Here is a 20,659-nt window from a genome sequence, read left to right as displayed (position 1 = left end):
TACGGGTGTGGGACGCGGAAGGCCCACACCCTCTAATCTGTGTCGGTCTTTCCACCGTGCAGATTGTGAACTACCTCGGCCCGGCCCGGGTGCGGATCTGCCTGGTGACCAAGAAGGAGCCCTACAAACCCCACCCCCATGACCTGGTGGGTAAGGACTGCAAGGATGGGTACTACGAGGCCGACCTCCCCGAGAGGAGCGTTCACAGGTCTGCGGGGGGGGGGGTTGGGGGCAGCGGGGGAGGAGGGAGAGGGGCTGGTCTGGGGCCGGGGTGACGGGGAGGGTTCACAGGTCTGCAGGGGGGGGGGGGGTTGGGGGCGGCGGGGGAGGAGGGAGAGGGGCTGGTCTGGGGCCGGGGTGACGGGGGGGGTTCACAGGTCTGCAGGGGGGGGGGTTGGGGGCAGCGGGGGAGGAGGGAGAGAGGCTGGTCTGGGGCCGGGGTGACGGGGGAGGGTTCACAGGTCTGCAGGGGGGGGGTTGGGGGCGGGCGGGGGAGGAGGGAGAGAGGCTGGTCTGGGGCCGGGGGTGACGGGGAGGGTTCAGTCTAAGATGGGGCTGAGGTGAGGGAGAGGGAGGGATTTGCCTGGGGAGGGGGTGAGGTGATGGGGAAGAGGTTGGTCTGAGGGATGTTGAGCTGAGGGAGGGATTGGTCTGGGAGGGGCTGAGGTGATAGAGATGGAGGGACTGGTTTGAGAAGGTTGAGGTGATGGGAGAGGGAGGGACTGGTTTGGGAAGGTTGAGGTGATGGGAGAGGGAGGGACTGGTTTGGGAAGGTTGAGGTGATAGAGATGGAGGGACTGGTTTGAGAAGGTTGAGGTGATGGGAGAGGGAGGGACTGGTTTGGGAAGGTTGAGATGATGGGAGAGGGAGGGACTGGTTTGAGAAGGGTTGAGGTGATGGGAGAGGGAGGGACTGCTTTGGGAAGGTTGAGGTGATGGGAGAGGGAGGGACTGGTTTGGGAAGGTTGAGGTGATGGGAGAGGGAGGGACTGGTTTGGGAAGGTTGAGATGATGGGAGAGGGAGGGACTGGTTTGAGAAGGGTTGAGGTGATGGGAGAGGGAGGGACTGCTTTGGGAAGGTTGAGGTGATGGGAGAGGGAGGGACTGCTTTGGGAGAGGGAAGGACTGGTTTGGGAAGGGTTGAGGTGATGGGAGAGGGAGGGACTGGTTTGGGAAGGTTGAGGTAATGGGAGAGGGAGGGACTGGTTTGGGAAGATTGAGGTGATGGGAGAGGGAGGGACTGGTTTGGGAAGGTTGATGTGATGGGAGAGGGAGGGACTGGTTTGGGAAGGTTGAGGTGATGGGAGAGGGAGGGACTGGTTTGGGAAGGTTGAGGTGATGGGAGAGGGAGGGACTGGTTTGGGAAGGGTTGAGGTGATGGGAGAGGGAGGGACTGGTTTGGGAAGGTTGAGGTGATGGGAGAGGGAGGGACTGGTTTGGGAAGGTTGAGGTGATGGGAGTGGGAGGGACTGGTTTGGGAAGGGTTGAGGTGATGGGAGAGGGAGGGACTGGTTTGGGAAGGTTGAGGTGATGGGAGAGGGAGGGACTGGTTTGGGAAGGTTGAGGTGATGGGAGAGGGAGGGACTGGTTTGGGAAGGTTGAGGTGATGGGAGAGGGAGGGACTGGTTTGGGAAGGTTGAGGTGATAGAGATGGAGGGACTGGTTTGAGAAGGTTGAGGTGATGGGAGAGGGAGGGACTGGTTTGGGAAGGTTGAGATGATGGGAGAGGGAGGGACTGGTTTGAGAAGGGTTGAGGTGATGGGAGAGGGAGGGACTGCTTTGGGAAGGTTGAGGTGATGGGAGAGGGAGGGACTGGTTTGGGAAGGTTGAGGTGATGGGAGAGGGAGGGACTGGTTTGGGAAGGTTGAGATGATGGGAGAGGGAGGGACTGGTTTGAGAAGGGTTGAGGTGATGGGAGAGGGAGGGACTGCTTTGGGAAGGTTGAGGTGATGGGAGAGGGAGGGACTGCTTTGGGAGAGGGAAGGACTGGTTTGGGAAGGGTTGAGGTGATGGGAGAGGGAGGGACTGGTTTGGGAAGGTTGAGGTAATGGGAGAGGGAGGGACTGGTTTGGGAAGATTGAGGTGATGGGAGAGGGAGGGACTGGTTTGGGAAGGTTGAGGTGATGGGAGAGGGAGGGACTGGTTTGGGAAGGTTGAGGTGATGGGAGAGGGAGGGACTGGTTTGGGAAGGTTGAGGTGATGGGAGAGGGAGGGACTGGTTTGGGAAGGGTTGAGGTGATGGGAGAGGGAGGGACTGGTTTGGGAAGGTTGAGGTGATGGGAGAGGGAGGGACTGGTTTGGGAAGGTTGAGGTGATGGGAGTGGGAGGGACTGGTTTGGGAAGGGTTGAGGTGATGGGAGAGGGAGGGACTGGTTTGGGAAGGTTGAGGTGATGGGAGAGGGAGGGACTGGTTTGGGAAGGTTGAGGTGATGGGAGTGGGAGGGACTGGTTTGGGAAGGGTTGAGGTGATGGGAGAGGGAGGGACTGGTTTGGGAAGGTTGAGGTGATGGGAGAGGGAGGGACTGGTTTGGGAAGGTTGAGGTGATGGGAGTGGGAGGGACTGGTTTGGGAAGGGTTGAGGTGATGGGAGAGAGAGGGACTGGTTTGGGAAGGTTGAGGTGATGGGAGAGGGAGGGACTGGTTTGGGAAGGTTGAGGTGATGGGAGTGGGAGGGACTGGTTTGGGAAGGTTGAGGTGATGGGAGAGGGAGGGACTGGTTTGGGAAGGTTGAGGTGATGGGAGAGGGAGGGACTGCTTTGGGAAGGGTTGAGGTGATGGGAGTGGGAGGGACTGGTTTGGGAAGGGTTGAGGTGATGGGAGAGGGAGGGACTGGTTTGGGAAGGTTGAGGTGATGGGAGAGGGAGGGACTGGTTTGGGAAGGTTGAGGTGATGGGAGAGGGAGGGACTGGTTTGGGAAGGTTGAGGTGATGGGAGAGGGAGGGACTGGTTTGGGAAGGTTGAGGTGATGGGAGAGGGAGGGACTGGTTTGGGAAGGTTGAGGTGATGGGAGAGGGAGGGACTGGTTTGGGAAGGTTGAGGTGATGGGAGAGGGAGGGACTGGTTTGGGAAGGTTGAGGTGATGGGAGAGGGAGGGACTGGTTTGGGAAGGTTGAGGTGATGGGAGAGGAGGGGACTGGTTTGGGAAGGTTGAGGTGATGGGAGAGGGAAGGACTGGTTTGGGAAGGTTGAGGTGATGGGAGAGGGAGGGACTGCTTTGGGAAGGGTTGAGGTGATGGGAGAGGGAAGGACTGGTTTGGGAAGGGTTGAGGTGATGGGAGAGGGTGGAACTGGTTTGGGAAGGGTTGAGGTGATGGGAGAGGGAGGGACTGGTTTGGGAAGGGTTGAGGTGATGGGAGAGGGTGGAACTGGTTTGGGAAGGGTTGAGGTGATGGGAGAGGGAGGGACTGGTTTGGGAAGGTTGAGGTGATGGGAGAGGGAGGGACTGGTTTGGGAAGATTGAGGTGATGGGAGAGGGAGGGACTGGTTTGGGAAGGTTGAGGTGATGGGAGAGGGAGGGACTGGTTTGGGAAGGTTGAGGTGATGGGAGAGGGAGGGACTGGTTTGGGAAGGTTGAGGTGATGGGAGAGGGAGGGACTGGTTTGGGAAGGTTGAGGTGATGGGAGAGGGAGGGACTGGTTTGGGAAGGTTGAGGTGATGGGAGAGGGAGGGACTGGTTTGGGAAGATTGAGGTGATGGGAGAGGGAGGGACTGGTTTGGGAAGGTTGAGGTGATGGGAGAGGGAGGGACTGGTTTGGGAAGGTTGAGGTGATGGGAGAGGGAGGGACTGGTTTGGGAAGGTTGAGGTGAAGGCTGTGGGGGTTTGAGGATTGGTCTGGGGAGGGGGTGAGGTGATGGGGAAGAGGTTGGTCTGAGGGATGTTGAGGTGAGGGAGGGACTGGTCTGGGGGGGGGCTGAGCTGCGGGAGTGGGAGGGGTTGGTTTGGGAGTGATACAGAGGGAGGGGAGAGTCTGGGGGGACAGAGGGCAGGAGATCCAGGAGGTTGGGTGATTTTGGTGTCTGGGGACTGGGATTCACGATCCGAGGAGAGAAGGAAGGTTGAGGATCGGAAGTGAGAGGGAGGGTGTGGAAGTTTTGGGGAGGGTGCAGAGGAGATTTACCTGGATTAGACAGCGTGTCGTATGTAGATAAGATGAGTGACTTAGGGCTTCTCTGTCTGGAGCGAAGGAGGACGAGAGGTGATCATGGGATTCCTTCCAGTCTGTGGACTGGGCCTCATCCACAGATCTAAAGGAAGACATCATGGTTGTCACAGACTTTATAAAATCGGTTGTGGACGAGTGTGCCCCCACAGAGTCATTCAGCGCCCTCCCCAACCGGAAGCCCGGGATGAACAAGATCTGCTGCCTGCCGAGGGCCAGATCAGCGGCGACCAAGGTCCAGCCACGATCTCGGGGAGCGAGCTGGACCAGACTCTGATCACTGAAGGGCGCTGGACAGACCCGTCGCCTCCTACAAACGACAAGAGGGCTTCGCTCCCAGGTGTGCTCAACGCCTTCCGTGCCCGCCTTGACCGTCCACGTTTGGAGGCACCTCCACGAACCTCACGGCCCTCGTCGACAGTGCGATTTCAGTCTCCGAGGCCAACATGCCTCCAGCCGGGGAAAGTGTCCGACCCGGACAGGGTACCCGGCCGAGTACTGAAGACCTGTGTTAATCGACTGGCAGGAGTATACATCGATATCTGAGATATCCAGCTGCTTCAGTGATACCGGTGCCCAAGAAGAGCACGGTGACCTGTCTCAATGACTATCGGCCAGTAGCATCTCCGTCCACAGTGATGAAGTACTTGAGAGGTTGGTGCCTGAGGAGGGAGTGGGATCTGGTCCGATTTGCCTCCCGTCACAAGAGGTCCACAGCAGTTGCCATTTCACTGGCTCTTCCCTCGGCCCCGGAGCATCTGGGCAGGAAAGATGCCGACATCAGGATGCTCTTTATTGACCGTTCAGCCCCCCTCAAAACTAATCAAGACCTTGGCCTCAGCAAGTCGGTGTGGAATTGGATCCTCGATCGCAGACCCCAGTCAGCTCGGATTGGCTACAACAGCTCCTCCACGACCTCCGTCAGCACAGGAGGACCACGAGGCCGTGTGCTTAGCAACCCCCCCCCCCCCCCGGCTCTACTCACTTTACTCTTACGACCGTGAGGCCAATCGCAGCCTGAATTTGCTGCCTGTAGGGGGGAGAATTAACAATCTGGCTGAGCGGTGCCACGGCAACGGTTTCTCGCTCAGCGCCAGCCAAACCTCAGACGCTAGGGCCTAGGAGCAGAGTTAGGCCACTTAGCTCATTGAGACTGCTCCAGCACTTCATCAGGACTGATTGATCGTCCCTCTCCTGCCTTCTCCCCGTAACCTTTGCTGCCCTGTCTAATCGACCTCTGCCTTAGTAATATCCAGCCACTTGGCCTCCACAGCTGTCTGTGGAAATGAGTTCCACAGATTCACCGCCCTGTGGCTAAAGAAACTTTTTCCTCATCAAAATGGATACCCTTTGGTTCTGAGGCTGTGCCCTCTGATTTTTTTTCCTAGACTCCTCCACTATGGGGAAACATCCTCTCCGCCTCCACTCTATCTATGCCTTTCAATATCTAATAGGATTCAATGGGATCCCTCCTCGTTTCCTCTAAACTGCAGCAGGTACAGGCCCTGAGCCGTCAGACGCTCCTCGTATGTTAACCCTTCCTCTCCTGGGATCATTCTCACGAACCTCCTCTGGACCCTCTCCAATGCCAGCAGATAAAGAGGCCCAAATCTGCTCACGATGCACCAAATGTGGTCTGATCCATGCCTTGCTTTGTTCATCAGTCACTGAAAGTCAGCATGCAGGTACAGCAGGCAGTGAAGAAAGCTGATGGCATGTTGGCCTTCATAACAAGGGGAGTTCAGTATAGGAGTAAAGAGGTCCTTCTGCAGTTGTACAGGGCCCTGGTGAGACCACACCTGGAGTATTGTGTGCAGTTTTGGTCTCCAAATTTGAGGAAGGACATTCTTGCTATTAAGGGAGTGCAGCATAGGTTCACGAGGTTAATTCCCGGGATGGCGGGACTGTCATATGTTGAAAGATTGGAGCGACTGGGCTTGTATACACTGGAATTTAGAAGGATGAGAGGGGATCTGATTGAAACGTGTAAGATTATTAAGGGATTGGACACGCTAGAGGCAGGAAACATGTTCCTGATGTTGGGGGAGTCCAGAACCAGAGGCCACAGTTTAAGAATAATGGGTAGGCCATTTAGAACGGAGTTGAGGAAAAACTTTTTCACTCAGAGAGTTGTGGATCTGTGGAATGCTCTGCCTCAGAAGACAGTGGAGGCCAATTCTCTGGATGCTTTCAAGAAAGAGTTATAAAGATAGCGGAGTCAAGGGATGGGGAGAGGGCAGGAAGGGGGTACTGATTGTGGATGATCAGCCATGATCACAGTGAATGGCGGTGCTGGCTAGAAGGGCCGAATGGCCTACTCCTGCACCTATTGTCTATTGTCTATATTCTAGTCCTCTCGAAATGAACGCTAACATTGCATTTGCCTTCCTCACCACCGACTCAGCCTGCAAGTTAACTTCTAGGGAATTTTGCAGAAGGACTCCTTTGTGCCTGTAATCCTTCTGCCAAGCTGCATGCCCACGCACTTCCCAACGCTGCATTCCATCTGCCACCTCTTTGCCCATCTCCCCCAATCTGTCCTAAGTCCTTCTGCAGACTGCCTGCTCCCTGAACACAACCTGCCCCTCCGCCTACCGTCCGCAACCTCGGCCACAGAGCCATCAAGTTCTTCAGCCAAATCACGGACAAATGTCACGACAAGTGGCGATCCCAGCACCGGCCCCTGCGAAGCGCTGCTAGCCACTGGCAGCCAATCGGAAAAGGCTCCCTTTATTCCCACTCTGGCCAATCGGCCAATCTTCCGTGGTTGCATTTAATATCAGGGAAGGTATACAGGACAAAAACGAGGAGATCTGCAGATGCTGGAAATTCAAACAACAACACACACAAAATGCTGGTGGAACACAGCAGGCCAGGTAGCATCTATAGGGAGAAGCGCTGTCGACGTTTCGGGCCGAGACCCTTCGTCAGGACTAACTGAAAGGAGAGATAGTAAGAGATTTGAAAGTAGTGGGGGGAGGGGGAAATGCGAAATGATAGGAGAAGACCGGAGGGGGTGGGGTGAAGCTAAGAGCCATCAGGTTGGAGGCTTTTATATATCGGTGAGACCCGACGCAGACTGGGAGACCGTTTTGTGGAACACCTACGCTCGGTCTGCCAGAGAAAGCAGGAACTCCCAGTGGCCACACATTTTAATTCCACGTCCCATTCCCATTCTGATACGTCTATCCATGGCCTCCTCTACTGTCAAGATGAATCCACACTCAGGTTGGAGGAACAACACCTAATATACCGGCTGGGTAGCCTCCAACCTGATGGCATGGACATAGACTTCTCTAACTTCCGTTAATGCCCCTCCAACCCCTTCTTACCCCATCCCTGACATAGTTAGTTGTTTGCCTGTTCTCCATCTCCCTCTGGTGCTCCCCTCCCCCTTTCTTTCTCCCGAGGCCTCCCGTCCCATGATCCTTTCCCTTCTCCAGCTCTGTATCACTTTTGCCGATCACCTTTCCAGCTCTTAGCTTCATCCCACCCCCTCCGGTCTACTCCTATCATTTCGCATTTCCCCCTCCCCCACTACTTTCAAATCTCTTACTATCTTTCCTTTCAGTTAGTCCTGACGAAGGGTCTCGGCCCGAAACGTCAACAGCGCTTCTCCCTATAGATGCTGCGTGGCCTGCTGTGTTCCACCAGCATTTTGTGTGTGTTGTTGAAGGTATACAGGATACCACCTGAAATTCGTACTCTTCACAGACGTCCAGAATGAATGACAGAAAACATTAGAACCCTGAAGAACATAAGAAACAGGAGCAGGAGTCGGCCATCTTGCCCGTCGAGCCTGCTCCGCCATTCAATAGGATCATGGCTGATCTGGCCATGGACTCACCTGCCTTTTCCCCACAACCCTTAATTCCCCTACTCTTCAAAAATCTATCCAACCTTGTCTTAAATATATTTACTGAGGCAGCCTCCACTGCTTCATTGGGCAGAGAATTCCACAGATTCACCACCCTCTGGGAAAAGCAGTTCCTCCTCATCTCCATCCTAAATCTTGAGGATATGTCCCCTAGTTCTAGTCTCACCTACCAGTGGAAAGAACTTTCCTGCCTCTATCTCTTTCATAATTTTATGTTTCTATAAGATTTCCTCTCATTTTTCTGAATTCCAGCGAGTACAGTCCCAGGCGACTCAATCTCTCCTCATAGTCTAACCCCCTCATCTCTGGAATCAACCTGGTGAACCTCCTCTGCACTGCCTCCAAAGCCAGTCTATCCTTCCTCGAGTAAGGAGACCAGAACTGCACACAGTACCCCAGGTGCGGCCTCACCAGTACCCTGTACAGTCGCAGCATGACCTCCCTGCTCTTGGAATTCAATCCCTATAGCAATGAAGGATGACATCCCATTTGCCTTCTTGATAGCCTGCTGCACCTGCAAACCAACTTTTTGTGATTCTTGCACAAGCACTCCCAAGTCCCTCTGCACAACAGCAAGCTGCAATCTTTATCATTTAAATAATAATCTGCTCTTCTATTTTTCCTTCCAAAGTGGATGACCTTGCGTGTACCAACATTGCATTCCCTCTGCCAGACAGTTGCCCACTTGCTTAACCTGTCGATAACTCTCTGCAGATTCTAAAGCCTCCACTATCTCGACCCACCTCTTTTAGAACCCTGGGGCATAGTCCACCTGCTCCAGGTGACTTGTCTAAGATTCATACCTTTCAGCTTCCCAAACATGTTCCCCTTAGTAATAGCAACTACACTCACTTCTGTGCTGTCCCCTGGCACTCTTACATATTATTAGTGTCTTGCACAGTGAAGACTGAGGCAAAATCCTTACTCATTTGCCATTTCTTTGCCCCCCATTACCACCTCTCCAGCGTAATTTTCCAGCGGTCCGACATCCACTCTCACCTCTCTTTTACTCATTATATATCTGAAAAAACTTTTGGTATCCTCTTGAATCATTAGCTAGCTTACCATCATATTTCATCCTTCCTCTCATTGTGGTTTTTTCGTTGCCTTCTGTCGGTTTCAAAAGCTTCCCAATCCACTAACTGCCCACTAATATTTGCTCTATTATATGCCCCCTCTTTCGCGTTTATGCTGACTTTGACTCCCCTTGTCAGTCACAGTTGCCCCATCCTCCCTTTAGAAGGATTCTTCATCTTAGGGATGTATCTTTCGAGTGCCTTCTGAATTGCCCCCGGAAATTCCAGCCATTCCTGTTCTGCCGTCATTCAGTTCAGTTTCAGTTTATTGTCATTTAGAAACCGCAAATGCAATGCAGTTAAAAAATGAGACAACGTTCCTCCAGAACGATATCACAAAAGCACACGACAAAACAGACTACACCAGAAAATCCACATAACGTTTGGCAATCCCCAATCCAGAGTCCGGAGAGGCTGCTGCGTATTAATATCGCGCTTACCGTCTTAGCGCGTTCCCCGGAAAGGAGCTCCAAACCCACCAGACAAAACAAGACCGCCCAGACACACCAAGTCAGGAGACCAACTCTACCACCCAACAAACCAAGAACTAAAGCTACAAGACCTGCACAAAACCACACAGTGATCGACAGCATCGTGGGGGGAGAGAGAGAAAACGGCCCGAACGCGGAGGCTTTCCCTCGGGAACAGAGGGGCGACGGGCACCCTCGCCCGGCAGCAGCGAGCGAGAGGTGGTGAGGACCGTCAACCTTAAATTCCTCGGTGCTATCATTTCAGCCGGTCCAGCACACCAGCGCCAGTATGAAGAAAGCACGGAGACGCCTCTGCTTCCTTTCGAAGTTCGCAGAGATTCATCGCCATATCTGAAACTTCGACAAACTTCTACAGACGTGCAGTGGAGAGTGTATTGACTGGCTGCATCTCAGCCTGGTCTGGACACACCAATGCCCTGGAATGGGAAAATCCCACAAAAGGTAGTGGATATGGCCCAGTCCATCCCTCCCCACCACTGAGCTACACGGAACTCGGTCGCAGGAAAGCAGCATCCTTCATCAGAGACCCCCACCACCCAGGCCGTGCTCTCTTCTCACTGCTGCCATCAGGTAGAAGGTACAGGAGCCTCAGGACCCACACCACCAGGTTCAGGAACAGTTACTACCCCTCAACCATCAGGTAGAAGGTACAGGAGCCTCAGGACTCGCACCACCGGTTCAGGAACAGTTACTACCTCTCAACCATCAGATAGAAGGTACAGGAACCTCAGGACTCGCACCACCAGGTTCAGGAACAGTTACTACCCCTCAACCATCAGGTAGAAGGTACAGGAGCCTCAGGACTCGCACCACCAGGTTCAGGAACAGTTACTACCCCTCAACCATCAGGTAGAAGGTACAGGATCCTCAGGACTCACACCACCAGGTTCAGGAACAGTTACTACCCCTCAACCATCAGGTAGAAGGTACAGGAGCCTCAGGACTCACACCACCAGGTTCAGGAACGTTACTACCATCAGGCTCCTGAACCAAAAGAAATAACTGCGCTCAACTTCACTCGCCCCATCACAGAAATGGACTCACTTTCAAAGTCTCTTCATCTCGTGTTCTCGTTATCTACTGCTTATATTTTTTTCCTTCTCTTTGTACGTCCACAGTTGGTTGTGTGTTGCACGCTGGCCGTATGCCCGTCCTGTTGGAGGCAGACTTTCAACTTTCAACTGAGTTTCTTGCGTTTACTGTGAATGATAGTGACATATATGTACCTTGATAATGAAGTTACTTTGACTTGTTTGAGGTGCTCCGGGTGGTTTGAGTGGACAACCAGAGACTTTTTCTGGAGGTGGAGATGGCCAACACGGGGGGGGTGGGGGGGGTGGCGGGGGGGGGGCATAATTTTAAGGTGATTGGAGGAACGTGTAGGGCTGGATGTCAACAAAGAGGCGTGGATGATGGAAAAGCGGAGGGCGAAGGGAGAGGGAAGGGTGGAGTAGATTAAAGGGTCAGTACGACACTCGTGGGCCGAAGGGCCTGCGCTGCGCTGGGGGAAGGGGGTGTCGGGGACGGGCCGGGGCGAGGTCGAGGCCTGGGGGGTGGGGGATAGGGGTTGCGGGGTCGGGGGTGAGCGTCCGTTCGTCATCCCGTTGCTCTTTACCAGCTTCCAGAACCTGGGCATCCAGTGCGTCAAGAAGCGGGAGGTGGCCATGGCTCTGCAGAACCGGCTCAGCAAGAACGTCAACCCCTTCAACGGTGAGGCCCTCTCCGTGCCGACCTCCTCCCCCTCCTGTCCTGGCTACCCTATCCCTCCCGGCGGTGGTGGTGGGGTGGGGGGTGGGGTGTCCGCCCTGGGGACCGAAGCCTCGGCCTAATGTCTGTTTGCCCCTCGTTGCTTCGCAGTCCCGGTGGAGGAGCTCCAGAACGACTCCGAGGAGGACCTCAACGTGGTCCGGCTCTGCTTCCAGGTGTTCCTCCCCAACGAGATGGGCATCTGCACCGTGCCGCTGCCGCCCATCGTCTCCAACCCCATCTACGACAACCGTAAGTGCGCCGGCCGCCGGTTAGAACTCCTGTCTGCCTCGGCCGTGAAGTCCGAGTCCGACCCTCCGCGACCTGGCGGGGTTTCCGCGGCGACATAGGCCGCCAGCTTCTCTTCCGCGCGGTGAGGCCCGGTTTGAACCCAGGGCCGTCGGCCTCCAAGTCCAGTGCTGATGCCACTACACCGCCAGCCGGCCCCGTTAGGGCACTTAGTTTCGCTGGTTTGAGCGCCAAGGTCGCTGTGTCGCTGGTTTAGTCTCCCTAGGACTCTACCCGCCGTGAGATCGCTCGTCTTTGCCGATTTCAGGGTAAAGGATCGGCTGGACCTTTATCGACTGTGGAACTTTGTTATTTGGAAGGACATCGTACTTCCCGTGTCGATCTCCCGGCCTAGTCTCTCAGCGGTTTCGCTTTGCGCCCGCTAAGCCGTACCTCCTGGGTACCCTCCTCCCTGGTGGCATTAATATCGATTTCTCCTCCCGGTAATCAAATCTCACCCCCTTCCCTCCTCTGATCCCCACTCTGACCTGTCGCCTCTCCTCACTTGCCTCCCGCCCGCCCCACCCGGGTCCCCTCCTCCTTCTCTTCCTCTCCTCTCCTCTCAGATTCCTTCCTCTCCTCTCCTCTCCTCTCAGATTCCTTCCTCTCCTCTCCTCTCCTCTCCTCTCCTCTCAGATTCCTTCCTCTCCTCTCCTCTCCTCTCCTCTCCTCTCAGATTCCTTCCTCTCCAGCCCTTGACCTTCGCCACCCGCCTGGCTTCACCCATCACCTTCGAGCCACCCTCTTCCCCCCCCCCCCCCCCCCCGTTTCCCTCCTCAGTCCCGTTGAGCGCTCCTGGCCCGAAACGCCGACTGTTCGCTCAGTTCCATAGATGCGGCCTGGCCTGCTGGGCTCCTCCGGCACTCCGTTCGAAAGTCGGCCTCTCGTTCCGCTCTCGGGTCCAGACTCCGCTCGCGAGCACTGACGATCGTCAGAGCAGCTGATCCTGTATCGACAAAAGGCAAAATTAATTGCATAGTCATTCAATAACCAAATGAGGAATGAAGGCGAATCTGTGGTTTAAGAAGGCGCCAGTGGATCTGAGCGAAAAGAATAACTAAACAGAAGTTTGTTAAACAAACTTCTGCTGGTAAGCGATCGTGGCGAGCGATAGTCCCTCACTTCCCTCTGGACCAGGAGGAGTGGCAGAGGTGAGGGGGCAGGCGCGTTGCCGAGAGCGAGGAAGAGCGTGAAGGGTCGACTCGAAGCCGCGGGGTCTGGGCCCGCTGTTCGGGTGGAGATTCACGGGCGGGATCGAGCCAGCCAAGTCCGGCGTACCCGAGCGGCAGGACCCGCTGTTGGCACGGAGGCTTCAACAGTGGGCCAGATTGAGAAGGTCAGGGCGTCGGGGTCCGAGGCGAGGTCTCTGATCGCTGTTTCACCCCGTTTACTCGGCTCTGCGCTGAACTCTTTCTGGATTTCAGTTCAGAAACGTTATTCGATCGCGGTTGCTGTTTGCAAGGTGTCTTTTTTCAACGCCCGCTGGGTGTTGGACATTCTTCCTTTATGCACTATTTTATTCTTTCATTTTTTTCTACGGGTTTGTTTCTTGTAGAGGGAGCTTCACTCTGTGTCTGACCCCGGGAGTGGGTGATGGGACGGTGTGGAGGGAGATTCACTCTGTGTCTGACCCCGGGAGTGTGTGATGGGACGGTGTGGAGGGAGCTTCACTCTGTGTCTGACCCCGGGAGTGTGTGATGGGACGGTGTGGAGGGAGCTTCACTCTGTGTCTGACCCCGGGAGTGTGTGATGGGACGGTGTGGAGGGAGCTTCACTCTGTGTCTGACCCCGGGAGTGTGTGATGGGACGGTGTGGAGGGAGCTTCACTCTGTGTCTGACCCCGGGAGTGTGTGATGGGACGGTGCGGAGGGAGATTCACTCTGTGTCTGACCCCGGGAGTGTTTGATGGGACGGTGCGGTGGGAGATTCACTCTGTGTCTGACCCCGGGAGTGTGTGATGGGACGGTGCGGAGGGAGATTCACTCTGTGTCTGACCCCGGGAGTGTGTGATGGGACGGTGCGGAGGGAGCTTCACTCTGTGTCTGACCCCGGGAGTGTGTGATGGGACGGTGCGGAGGGAGATTCACTCTGTGTCTGACCCCGGGAGTGTGTGATGGGACGGTGCGGAGGGAGATTCACTCTGTGTCTGACCCCGGGAGTGTGTGATGGGACGGTGCGGAGGGAGATTCACTCTGTGTCTGACCCCGGGAGTGTGTGATGGGACGGTGCGGAGGGAGATTCACTCTGTGTCTGACCCCGGGAGTGTGTGATGGGACGGTGCGGTGGGAGATTCACTCTGTGTCTGACCCCGGGAGTGTGTGATGGGACGGTGCGGAGGGAGCTTCACTCTGTGTCTGACCCCGGGAGTGTGTGATGGGACGGTGCGGAGGGAGATTCACTCTGTGTCTGACCCCGGGAGTGTGTGATGGGACGGTGCGGAGGGAGATTCACTCTGTGTCTGACCCCGGGAGTGTGTGATGGGACGGTGCGGAGGGAGATTCACTCTGTGTCTGACCCCGGGAGTGTGTGATGGGACGGTGCGGAGGGAGATTCACTCTGTGTCTGACCCCGGGAGTGTGTGATGGGACGGTGCGGAGGGAGATTCACTCTGTGTCTGACCCCGGGAGTGTGTGATGGGACGGTGCGGAGGGAGCTTCACTCTGTGTCTGACCCCGGGAGTGTGTGATGGGACGGTGCGGAGGGAGCTTCACTCTGTGTCTGACCCCGGGAGTGTGTGATGGGACGGTGCGGAGGGAGCTTCACTCTGTGTCTGACCCCGGGAGTGTGTGATGGGACGGTGCGGAGGGAGCTTCACTCTGTGTCTGACCCCGGGAGTGTGTGATGGGACGGTGCGGAGGGAGCTTCACTCTGTGTCTGACCCCGGGAGTGTGTGATGGGACGGTGCGGAGGGAGCTTCACTCTGTGTCTGACCCCGGGAGTGTGTGATGGGACGGTGCGGAGGGAGATTCACTCTGTGTCTGACCCCGGGAGTGTGTGATGGGACGGTGCGGAGGGAGATTCACTCTGTGTCTGACCCCGGGAGTGTGTGATGGGACGGTGCGGAGGGAGATTCACTCTGTGTCTGACCCCGGGAGTTTGTGATGGGACTGTGCGGAGGGAGATTCACTCTGTGTCTGACCCCGGGAGTGTGTGATGGGACGGTGCGGAGGGAGATTCACTCTGTGTCTGACCCCGGGAGTGTGTGATGGGACGGTGCGGAGGGAGATTCACTCTGTGTCTGACCCCGGGAGTGTGTGATGGGACGGTGCGGAGGGAGATTCACTCTGTGTCTGACCCCGGGAGTGTGTGATGGGACGGTGCGGAGGGAGATTCACTCTGTGTCTGATCCCGGGAGTGTGTGATGGGACGGTGTGGAGGGTGTCTGATCCCGGGAGTGTGTGATGGGACGGTGTGGAGGGTGTCTGATCCCGGGAGTGTGTGATGGGACGTTGTGGAGGGAGATTCACTCTGTGTCTGACCCCGGGAGTGTGTGACGGGACGGTGTGGAGGGAGCTTCACTCTGTGTCTGACCCCGGGAGTGTGTGATGGGTCGGTGTGGAGGGAGCTTCACTCTGTGTCTGACCCCGGGAGGGTGTGATGGGACGGTGTTGAGGGAGTTTCACTCTGTGTCTGACTGCGGGAGTGTGTGATGGGATGGGACGGTGTGGAGGAGCTCTAACTGGCTTTGTCTGGTCTTTGATGGCCTCTCGTCTCGCCTCAGGAGCCCCGAACACAGCGGAGCTGAAGATCTGCCGGGTGAACAAGAATTCGGGAAGTTGCCGGGGGTGGCGAGGAGATTTTCCTGCTTTGCGACAAGGTTCAGAAAGGTAACGGGAGACTCCGGGCCCCGGGGGATAGGGCGGAAAACAGAACCGGCCGTCAGCTCCTGGAGCGCTCGCTCGCCGTCGCGGCGCGCAGAGGGTAGTGCGGCCGTCTCCCAGCTCGAGAGGCACGGGTTCGATCCTGACCTCTGCCGCTGACTGGGCCCTCTCCCCTCCCCGGTGCTTCCACTTCCCCCTCGCGTCCCAGTGACATGCAGCTCGCTGGGTTATGTGGCGGCTGCCAGGAGCCGTAGAAATAGATGAGATGGGAGCGTCTGCTACGCCGCTGGCGTTTCGGGCCGCGATGAAGGTCCTCCATCTCTGGCGGCGATCAGGGCTTCCTTCATCGTTTCAGTGACTCCACTACTGTCCGCCATGCTGAAATGCTGAGATACACAGATACTGAAAGGCCTTGCTCGGGTGGACGTGGAGGGGCTGTTTCCTGCGGCGGGGGCTATCCAGAACTCAAGGGCACAGCCTCCATATTGAAGGGCGACCCTTTCAAAGTGAGAACTTTTTTAGCCAGAGAGTGGTGAATCTGCGTGTGGCCGCAGACTGCGGTGGGGGCACAAGGTGTATTTAGGGCAGAAGCCAATCGTTTCCTGGTCGGTCAAAGGTTATGGCGAGGAGGCAGGTATATCCGGGATCAGCCACGATGGAATGGTGGAGCAGACTCGATGGGCTGAATGGCCTCATTCTGCCCCGACGTCTGATGGTCTTGCACGTCCCCGGTGGAGACTCAGGTTTGCTCGGCCGCTCGCAGGTGTAGAAGGATTCGTCATCGCTGTGTCCGTAACCAGCCGCGGTCGTTGGCCCTCTCCTGCCCCACCCTCCCGAAACAGTGGGCCCCTCTTGGTCTGGCCTCTACCCTTCGACCTGTTTGGCACGGGTGACCCTCCCAGGAGCCGGAGCATGAAGCCCGGACTCCAGCCAGCACAGCCCTCCGGGTCGTTGAGGCAGGCGAGCCTCCGAACGCTACAGCGAGGTCGGGGTCCTCTGGGGGGCTGAGCGCGGCAGACGGCTGGTTAACGGAGACGGACCGTGCACGGGTAGAGGAGATTAATTAGTTACGAGTTCTGGTTGGCCCACTATAGGGAGGACGTTGAGGCTTTGGAGAGGGTGTCGCAGAGATTCACCGGAAGAGGTTTAGAGGGCAGAATCAGAATCAAGTTTAATATCACCGGCATATGTTGTGAAATTTGTCTTCACAGTATGTAATAATAGAAAAAAGACGAGAATTACAGTAGGTATATATATATTAAATAGTTAAATAAGTAGTGCAAAAAACAGAAATTAATAAAGTAGTGAGGTAGTGTTCACGGGTTCAATGTCCATTTAGGAATCAGATGGCAGAGGGGAAGAAGCTGTTCCTGAATCGTTGAGTGTGTGCCTTCAGGCTCCTGTACCCCCTCCCTGATGGCAGAGGGGCAGAAGCTGTTCCTGAATCGTTGAGTGTGTGTCTTCAGGCTCCTGTACCTCCTCCCTGATGGCAGAGGGGAAGAAGCTGTTCCTGAATCGGTGAGTGTGTGTCTTCAGGCTCCTGTACCTCCTCCCTGATGGCAGAGGGGAAGAAGCTGTTCCTGAATCACTGAGTGTGTGTCTTCAGGCTCCTGTACCTCCTCCCTGATGGCAGAGGGGAAGAAGCTGTTCCTGAATCGTTGAGTGTGTGTCTTCAGGCTCCTGTACATCCTCCCTGATGGCAGAGGGGAAGAAGCTGTTCCTGAATCGTTGAGTGTGTGTCTTCAGGCTCCTGTACCTCCTCCCTGATGGCAGAGGGGAAGAAGCTGTTCCTGAATCGTTGAGTGTGTGTCTTCAGGCTCCTGTACATCCTCCCTGATGGCAGAGGGGAAGAAGCTGTTCCTGAATCGTTGAGTGTGTGTCTTCAGGCTCCTGTACATCCTCCCTGATGGCAGAGGGGAAGAAGCTGTTCCTGAATCGTTGAGTGTGTGTCTTCAGGCTCCTGTACCTCCTCCCTGATGGCAGAGGGGAAGAAGCTGTTCCTGAATCGTTGAGTGTGTGCCTTCAGGCTCCTGTACCTCCTCCCTGATGGCAGAGGGGAAGAAGCTGTTCCTGAATCGTTGAGTGTGTGCCTTCAGGCTCCTGTACCTCCTTCCTGATGGTAGCAATGAGAAGAGGGCATGTCCTGGGTGGTGGGGTCCTTAATGATGGACGCCGCCTTTTTGAGGCATCGCTCCTTGAAGATGTCCTGGATACGACGGAGGCCGGTGCCCGTGATGGAGCTGACTGAGTTTACAACTCTCTGCAGCTTATTTCGATCCTGTGCAGTAGCTCCCCACCCACACCCTCCCCCCCCCACCGCATACCAGACGCTGACGCAGCCATTCAGAGTGTTGTCCGCTGTACGTCTGTAGCAATTTGAGAGTGTTCTATCGTGAGAGGCTGGACAAACCTGGGCTGTTTTCTCCGGAGTGTCAGAGGCTGAGGGGAGATCTGACAGAGGTTTACAAGTCATCGGTAGACAGGGAGTATCTGTTTCCCAGGGTTGGAATGACTAATACCAGAGGGAGTGCATTGAAGGTGATGGGGGGATGTGAGGGGTAATTTTTTTACTCAGAGAGTGGTGGATGCCTGGTATGGTGGCAGAGGCAAATACATTAGAGGCTTTTAGGAGACATTTGGACAGACACATGGATGTGAGGAAGATGGAGGGATGTGGACGTGGTGCAGGTAGGGGGGATTAGTTTCTGGGGGATATTTCAAAGATTACTCTTGAGCTGGTTCAGCACAGCATTGTGGGCCGAATGGCCTGCGAATGTGCCGTTCGGTTCTGTGTGAAGTCACGTTGCAGCTGCGTTAACCTTCGAACGCGGCGTCCGACGTTCTGGGCGGTCTCAGCCGGCCGGGCGGCGCCTACGCGGGGAAACCACAGAGTCAACGTGTCGCTACCCGGATGAGGAGGTGTGGGAGGGAGCGAGGGAGGGAGGGCCAGCGAGCTTGCAAGGCCCTCTCCGTTGTGGATGGTGCGGAAGGTAGTCGAGGGGGGCAGAGCTCGGCTGAGCAGGGACAGAGGGGGCTCCTTCTGGAGGAGTGGGAAGACGCACCCTCGGGGAGGTCCAACTTGAAGGCAGATGGGAGGCATCTCAGCTGTGTGGAGGAACAGAGGGATCTTAAAACATGGAAACTTACAGCCCATGACAGGCCATTCGGCCCACAATCTTGTGCCAACCCACTCTAGAAACTGCCTAGAATTTCCTTACCGCATATCCCTCGACTTTTCTAAGCTCTGTGTACTTATCCAAGAGTCTCTTAAAAGACCCTATCGTATCCACCTCCACCACCATCGTCGGCAGCCCATTCCACGCACTCACCACTCTCTGAGTAAAAAAACTTACCCCCGACATCCCCTCTGTACCTACTTCCAAGCACCTTAAAACTCTGCTCTCTTGTGTTAGCAATTTCAGCCCTGGGAAAAAGCCTCTGACTATCCACACGATCAATGCCCCTCATCATCTTATACACCTCTATCAGGTCACCTCTCATCCTCCGTCGCTCCAAGGAGAAAAGGCCGAGTTCACTCAACCTATTCTCATAAGGCATGCTCCCTAATCCAGACAACATCCTTGTAAATCTCCTCTCCACCCTTTCTATGGTTTCCACATCCTTCCTGTAGTCAGGCGACCAGAACTGAGCACAGTACTCCAAGTGGGGTCTGTCGTCTCTAGATCTCCCAAGTGGACAGGGAGGTTAGGAATGCGTTGGCCTTCATTAGTTGGGGGACTGAGTTTAAGAGCTGTGAGATGATGTCTAACCTCTCAGTTAGATCATGGTAGTGTAGTGGTTAGCACAATGCTTTGCAGTACCAGCGACCCAGGTTCAATTCCTGCCGCTGTGAGGAGTTTGTATGTTCTCCCTGTGACCCCATGGGTTTCCTCCGGGTTAGAAAACCTACAGCACAGTTCAGGCCCTTCGGCCCACAATGCTGTGCCGAACATGTCCTTACCTTAGAAATGACTGGTTCTCTGGTGTCCTCCCACAGTCCAAAGACAAACCGGTTGGTAGGCGAGTTGGCCATTGTGAATTGTCCAGGGATTAGGCTGGGATTAAACGGGGGATTGCAGAGGGGCGCAATCCTTCGAAGAGCCTATTCTGCACTTTATCTCAATAAATAACAATAAGTAACACTTGGAGAATGGATAGACAGTCAGGTGAAAGATTTTTAAACTTTAAATAATTACAAGTTTATATGACAAATAAACTCTTCTGAGGCTTCGGGTGTCGATTTTAACCCAATGTTTCGATGACAAACTCCGCCACCTTCATCTGAGGTGATGCCTGGGCCGGTCTAGTCTGGTGGTATTTATAGCCCCATCATCCATCCCTCCTGATTGGCTAATCTTCAACCAATCAGGTTTCCACGATCTTAAACCTGGTGGGACAACGGAAAACCGATTGGTCGAGGACTAGCCAATCAGGAGGGAAGCCTGGAATTACAAGGCTGGTTTTTATTCACACACATACACACAGATTTGATGATAGCCGGAGTCGCACTCAAGGGAAATGGTTGAAGCAGATACGATGGGGAAATCAAAGAGGTTTTAAGGCAGATGCAATGAATAGCCAGGGGAGAAGGGAAGCGAATTTGGGCATGACAGGTAGATTAAGTTGGTAGTCGTGATCAGTACAGACATTGTGGGCCAAAGGGCCTGTTTCTACTGCTCTAGTCCCACTGCATTTGGGTATACTTAAAGCAGAGCTCAAAATACATTTATAATCAAAGTTGACTGAAGTGTAACAGCTACAGAGAAGTGGGGGTTGTGGGGGCGTAGTGGCTAGCACGACGGTTTACAGCACCTACAATCCGGGTTCGATTCCCGCCGCTGCCTGTGAGGAGTTTGTACACTCTCCCCGTGACCGCGTGGGTTTCCTCCGGGTGCCCCGGTTTCCTCCCACAGTCCGATGATGTACTGGTTGGTAGATTAAATGCCCATTGTAAACTGACCTGTGATTAGGCTGGGATTAAAATTGGAGGATTGCTGGGCCGCAGGGCCTACTCTGCGCTGTATCACAATAAATAAATAAATAGACAACTAAATAAAATAAAAATTATAGCACCTTGAGACTTATCTCCTTACAGACACCAACGGGAATTGAACCAGGGCCTCCCATGCTGTAAAGCATCGTGCTAACCACTACACTACCTTGCCAACCCAGACAGTTTAAATTGGTGCCGGGCAAGACAC

General features: G+C 55.1%; 1 protein-coding gene across 1 annotated transcript in view; it reads left to right on the top strand.

Moving 5' to 3' along the window:
- Nucleotides 1-20,659, top strand: part of rela (v-rel avian reticuloendotheliosis viral oncogene homolog A) — an 83,350-nt gene that overhangs the window by 53,862 nt on the left and 8,829 nt on the right. The window contains 5 exon segments of the mRNA XM_073031318.1: nt 63-208; nt 11,222-11,313; nt 11,461-11,601; nt 15,359-15,420; nt 15,422-15,464. Of these exon segments, the coding sequence (XP_072887419.1) occupies nt 63-208; nt 11,222-11,313; nt 11,461-11,601; nt 15,359-15,420; nt 15,422-15,464 (484 nt within the window).

Source organism: Hemitrygon akajei, chromosome 28 (assembly GCF_048418815.1).
Source record: "Hemitrygon akajei chromosome 28, sHemAka1.3, whole genome shotgun sequence".
NCBI lineage: Eukaryota > Metazoa > Chordata > Chondrichthyes > Myliobatiformes > Dasyatidae > Hemitrygon > Hemitrygon akajei.
The sequence above is the reverse complement of the archived record's forward strand: the minus strand, read 5'-3'. Positions and strand labels throughout refer to the sequence as shown.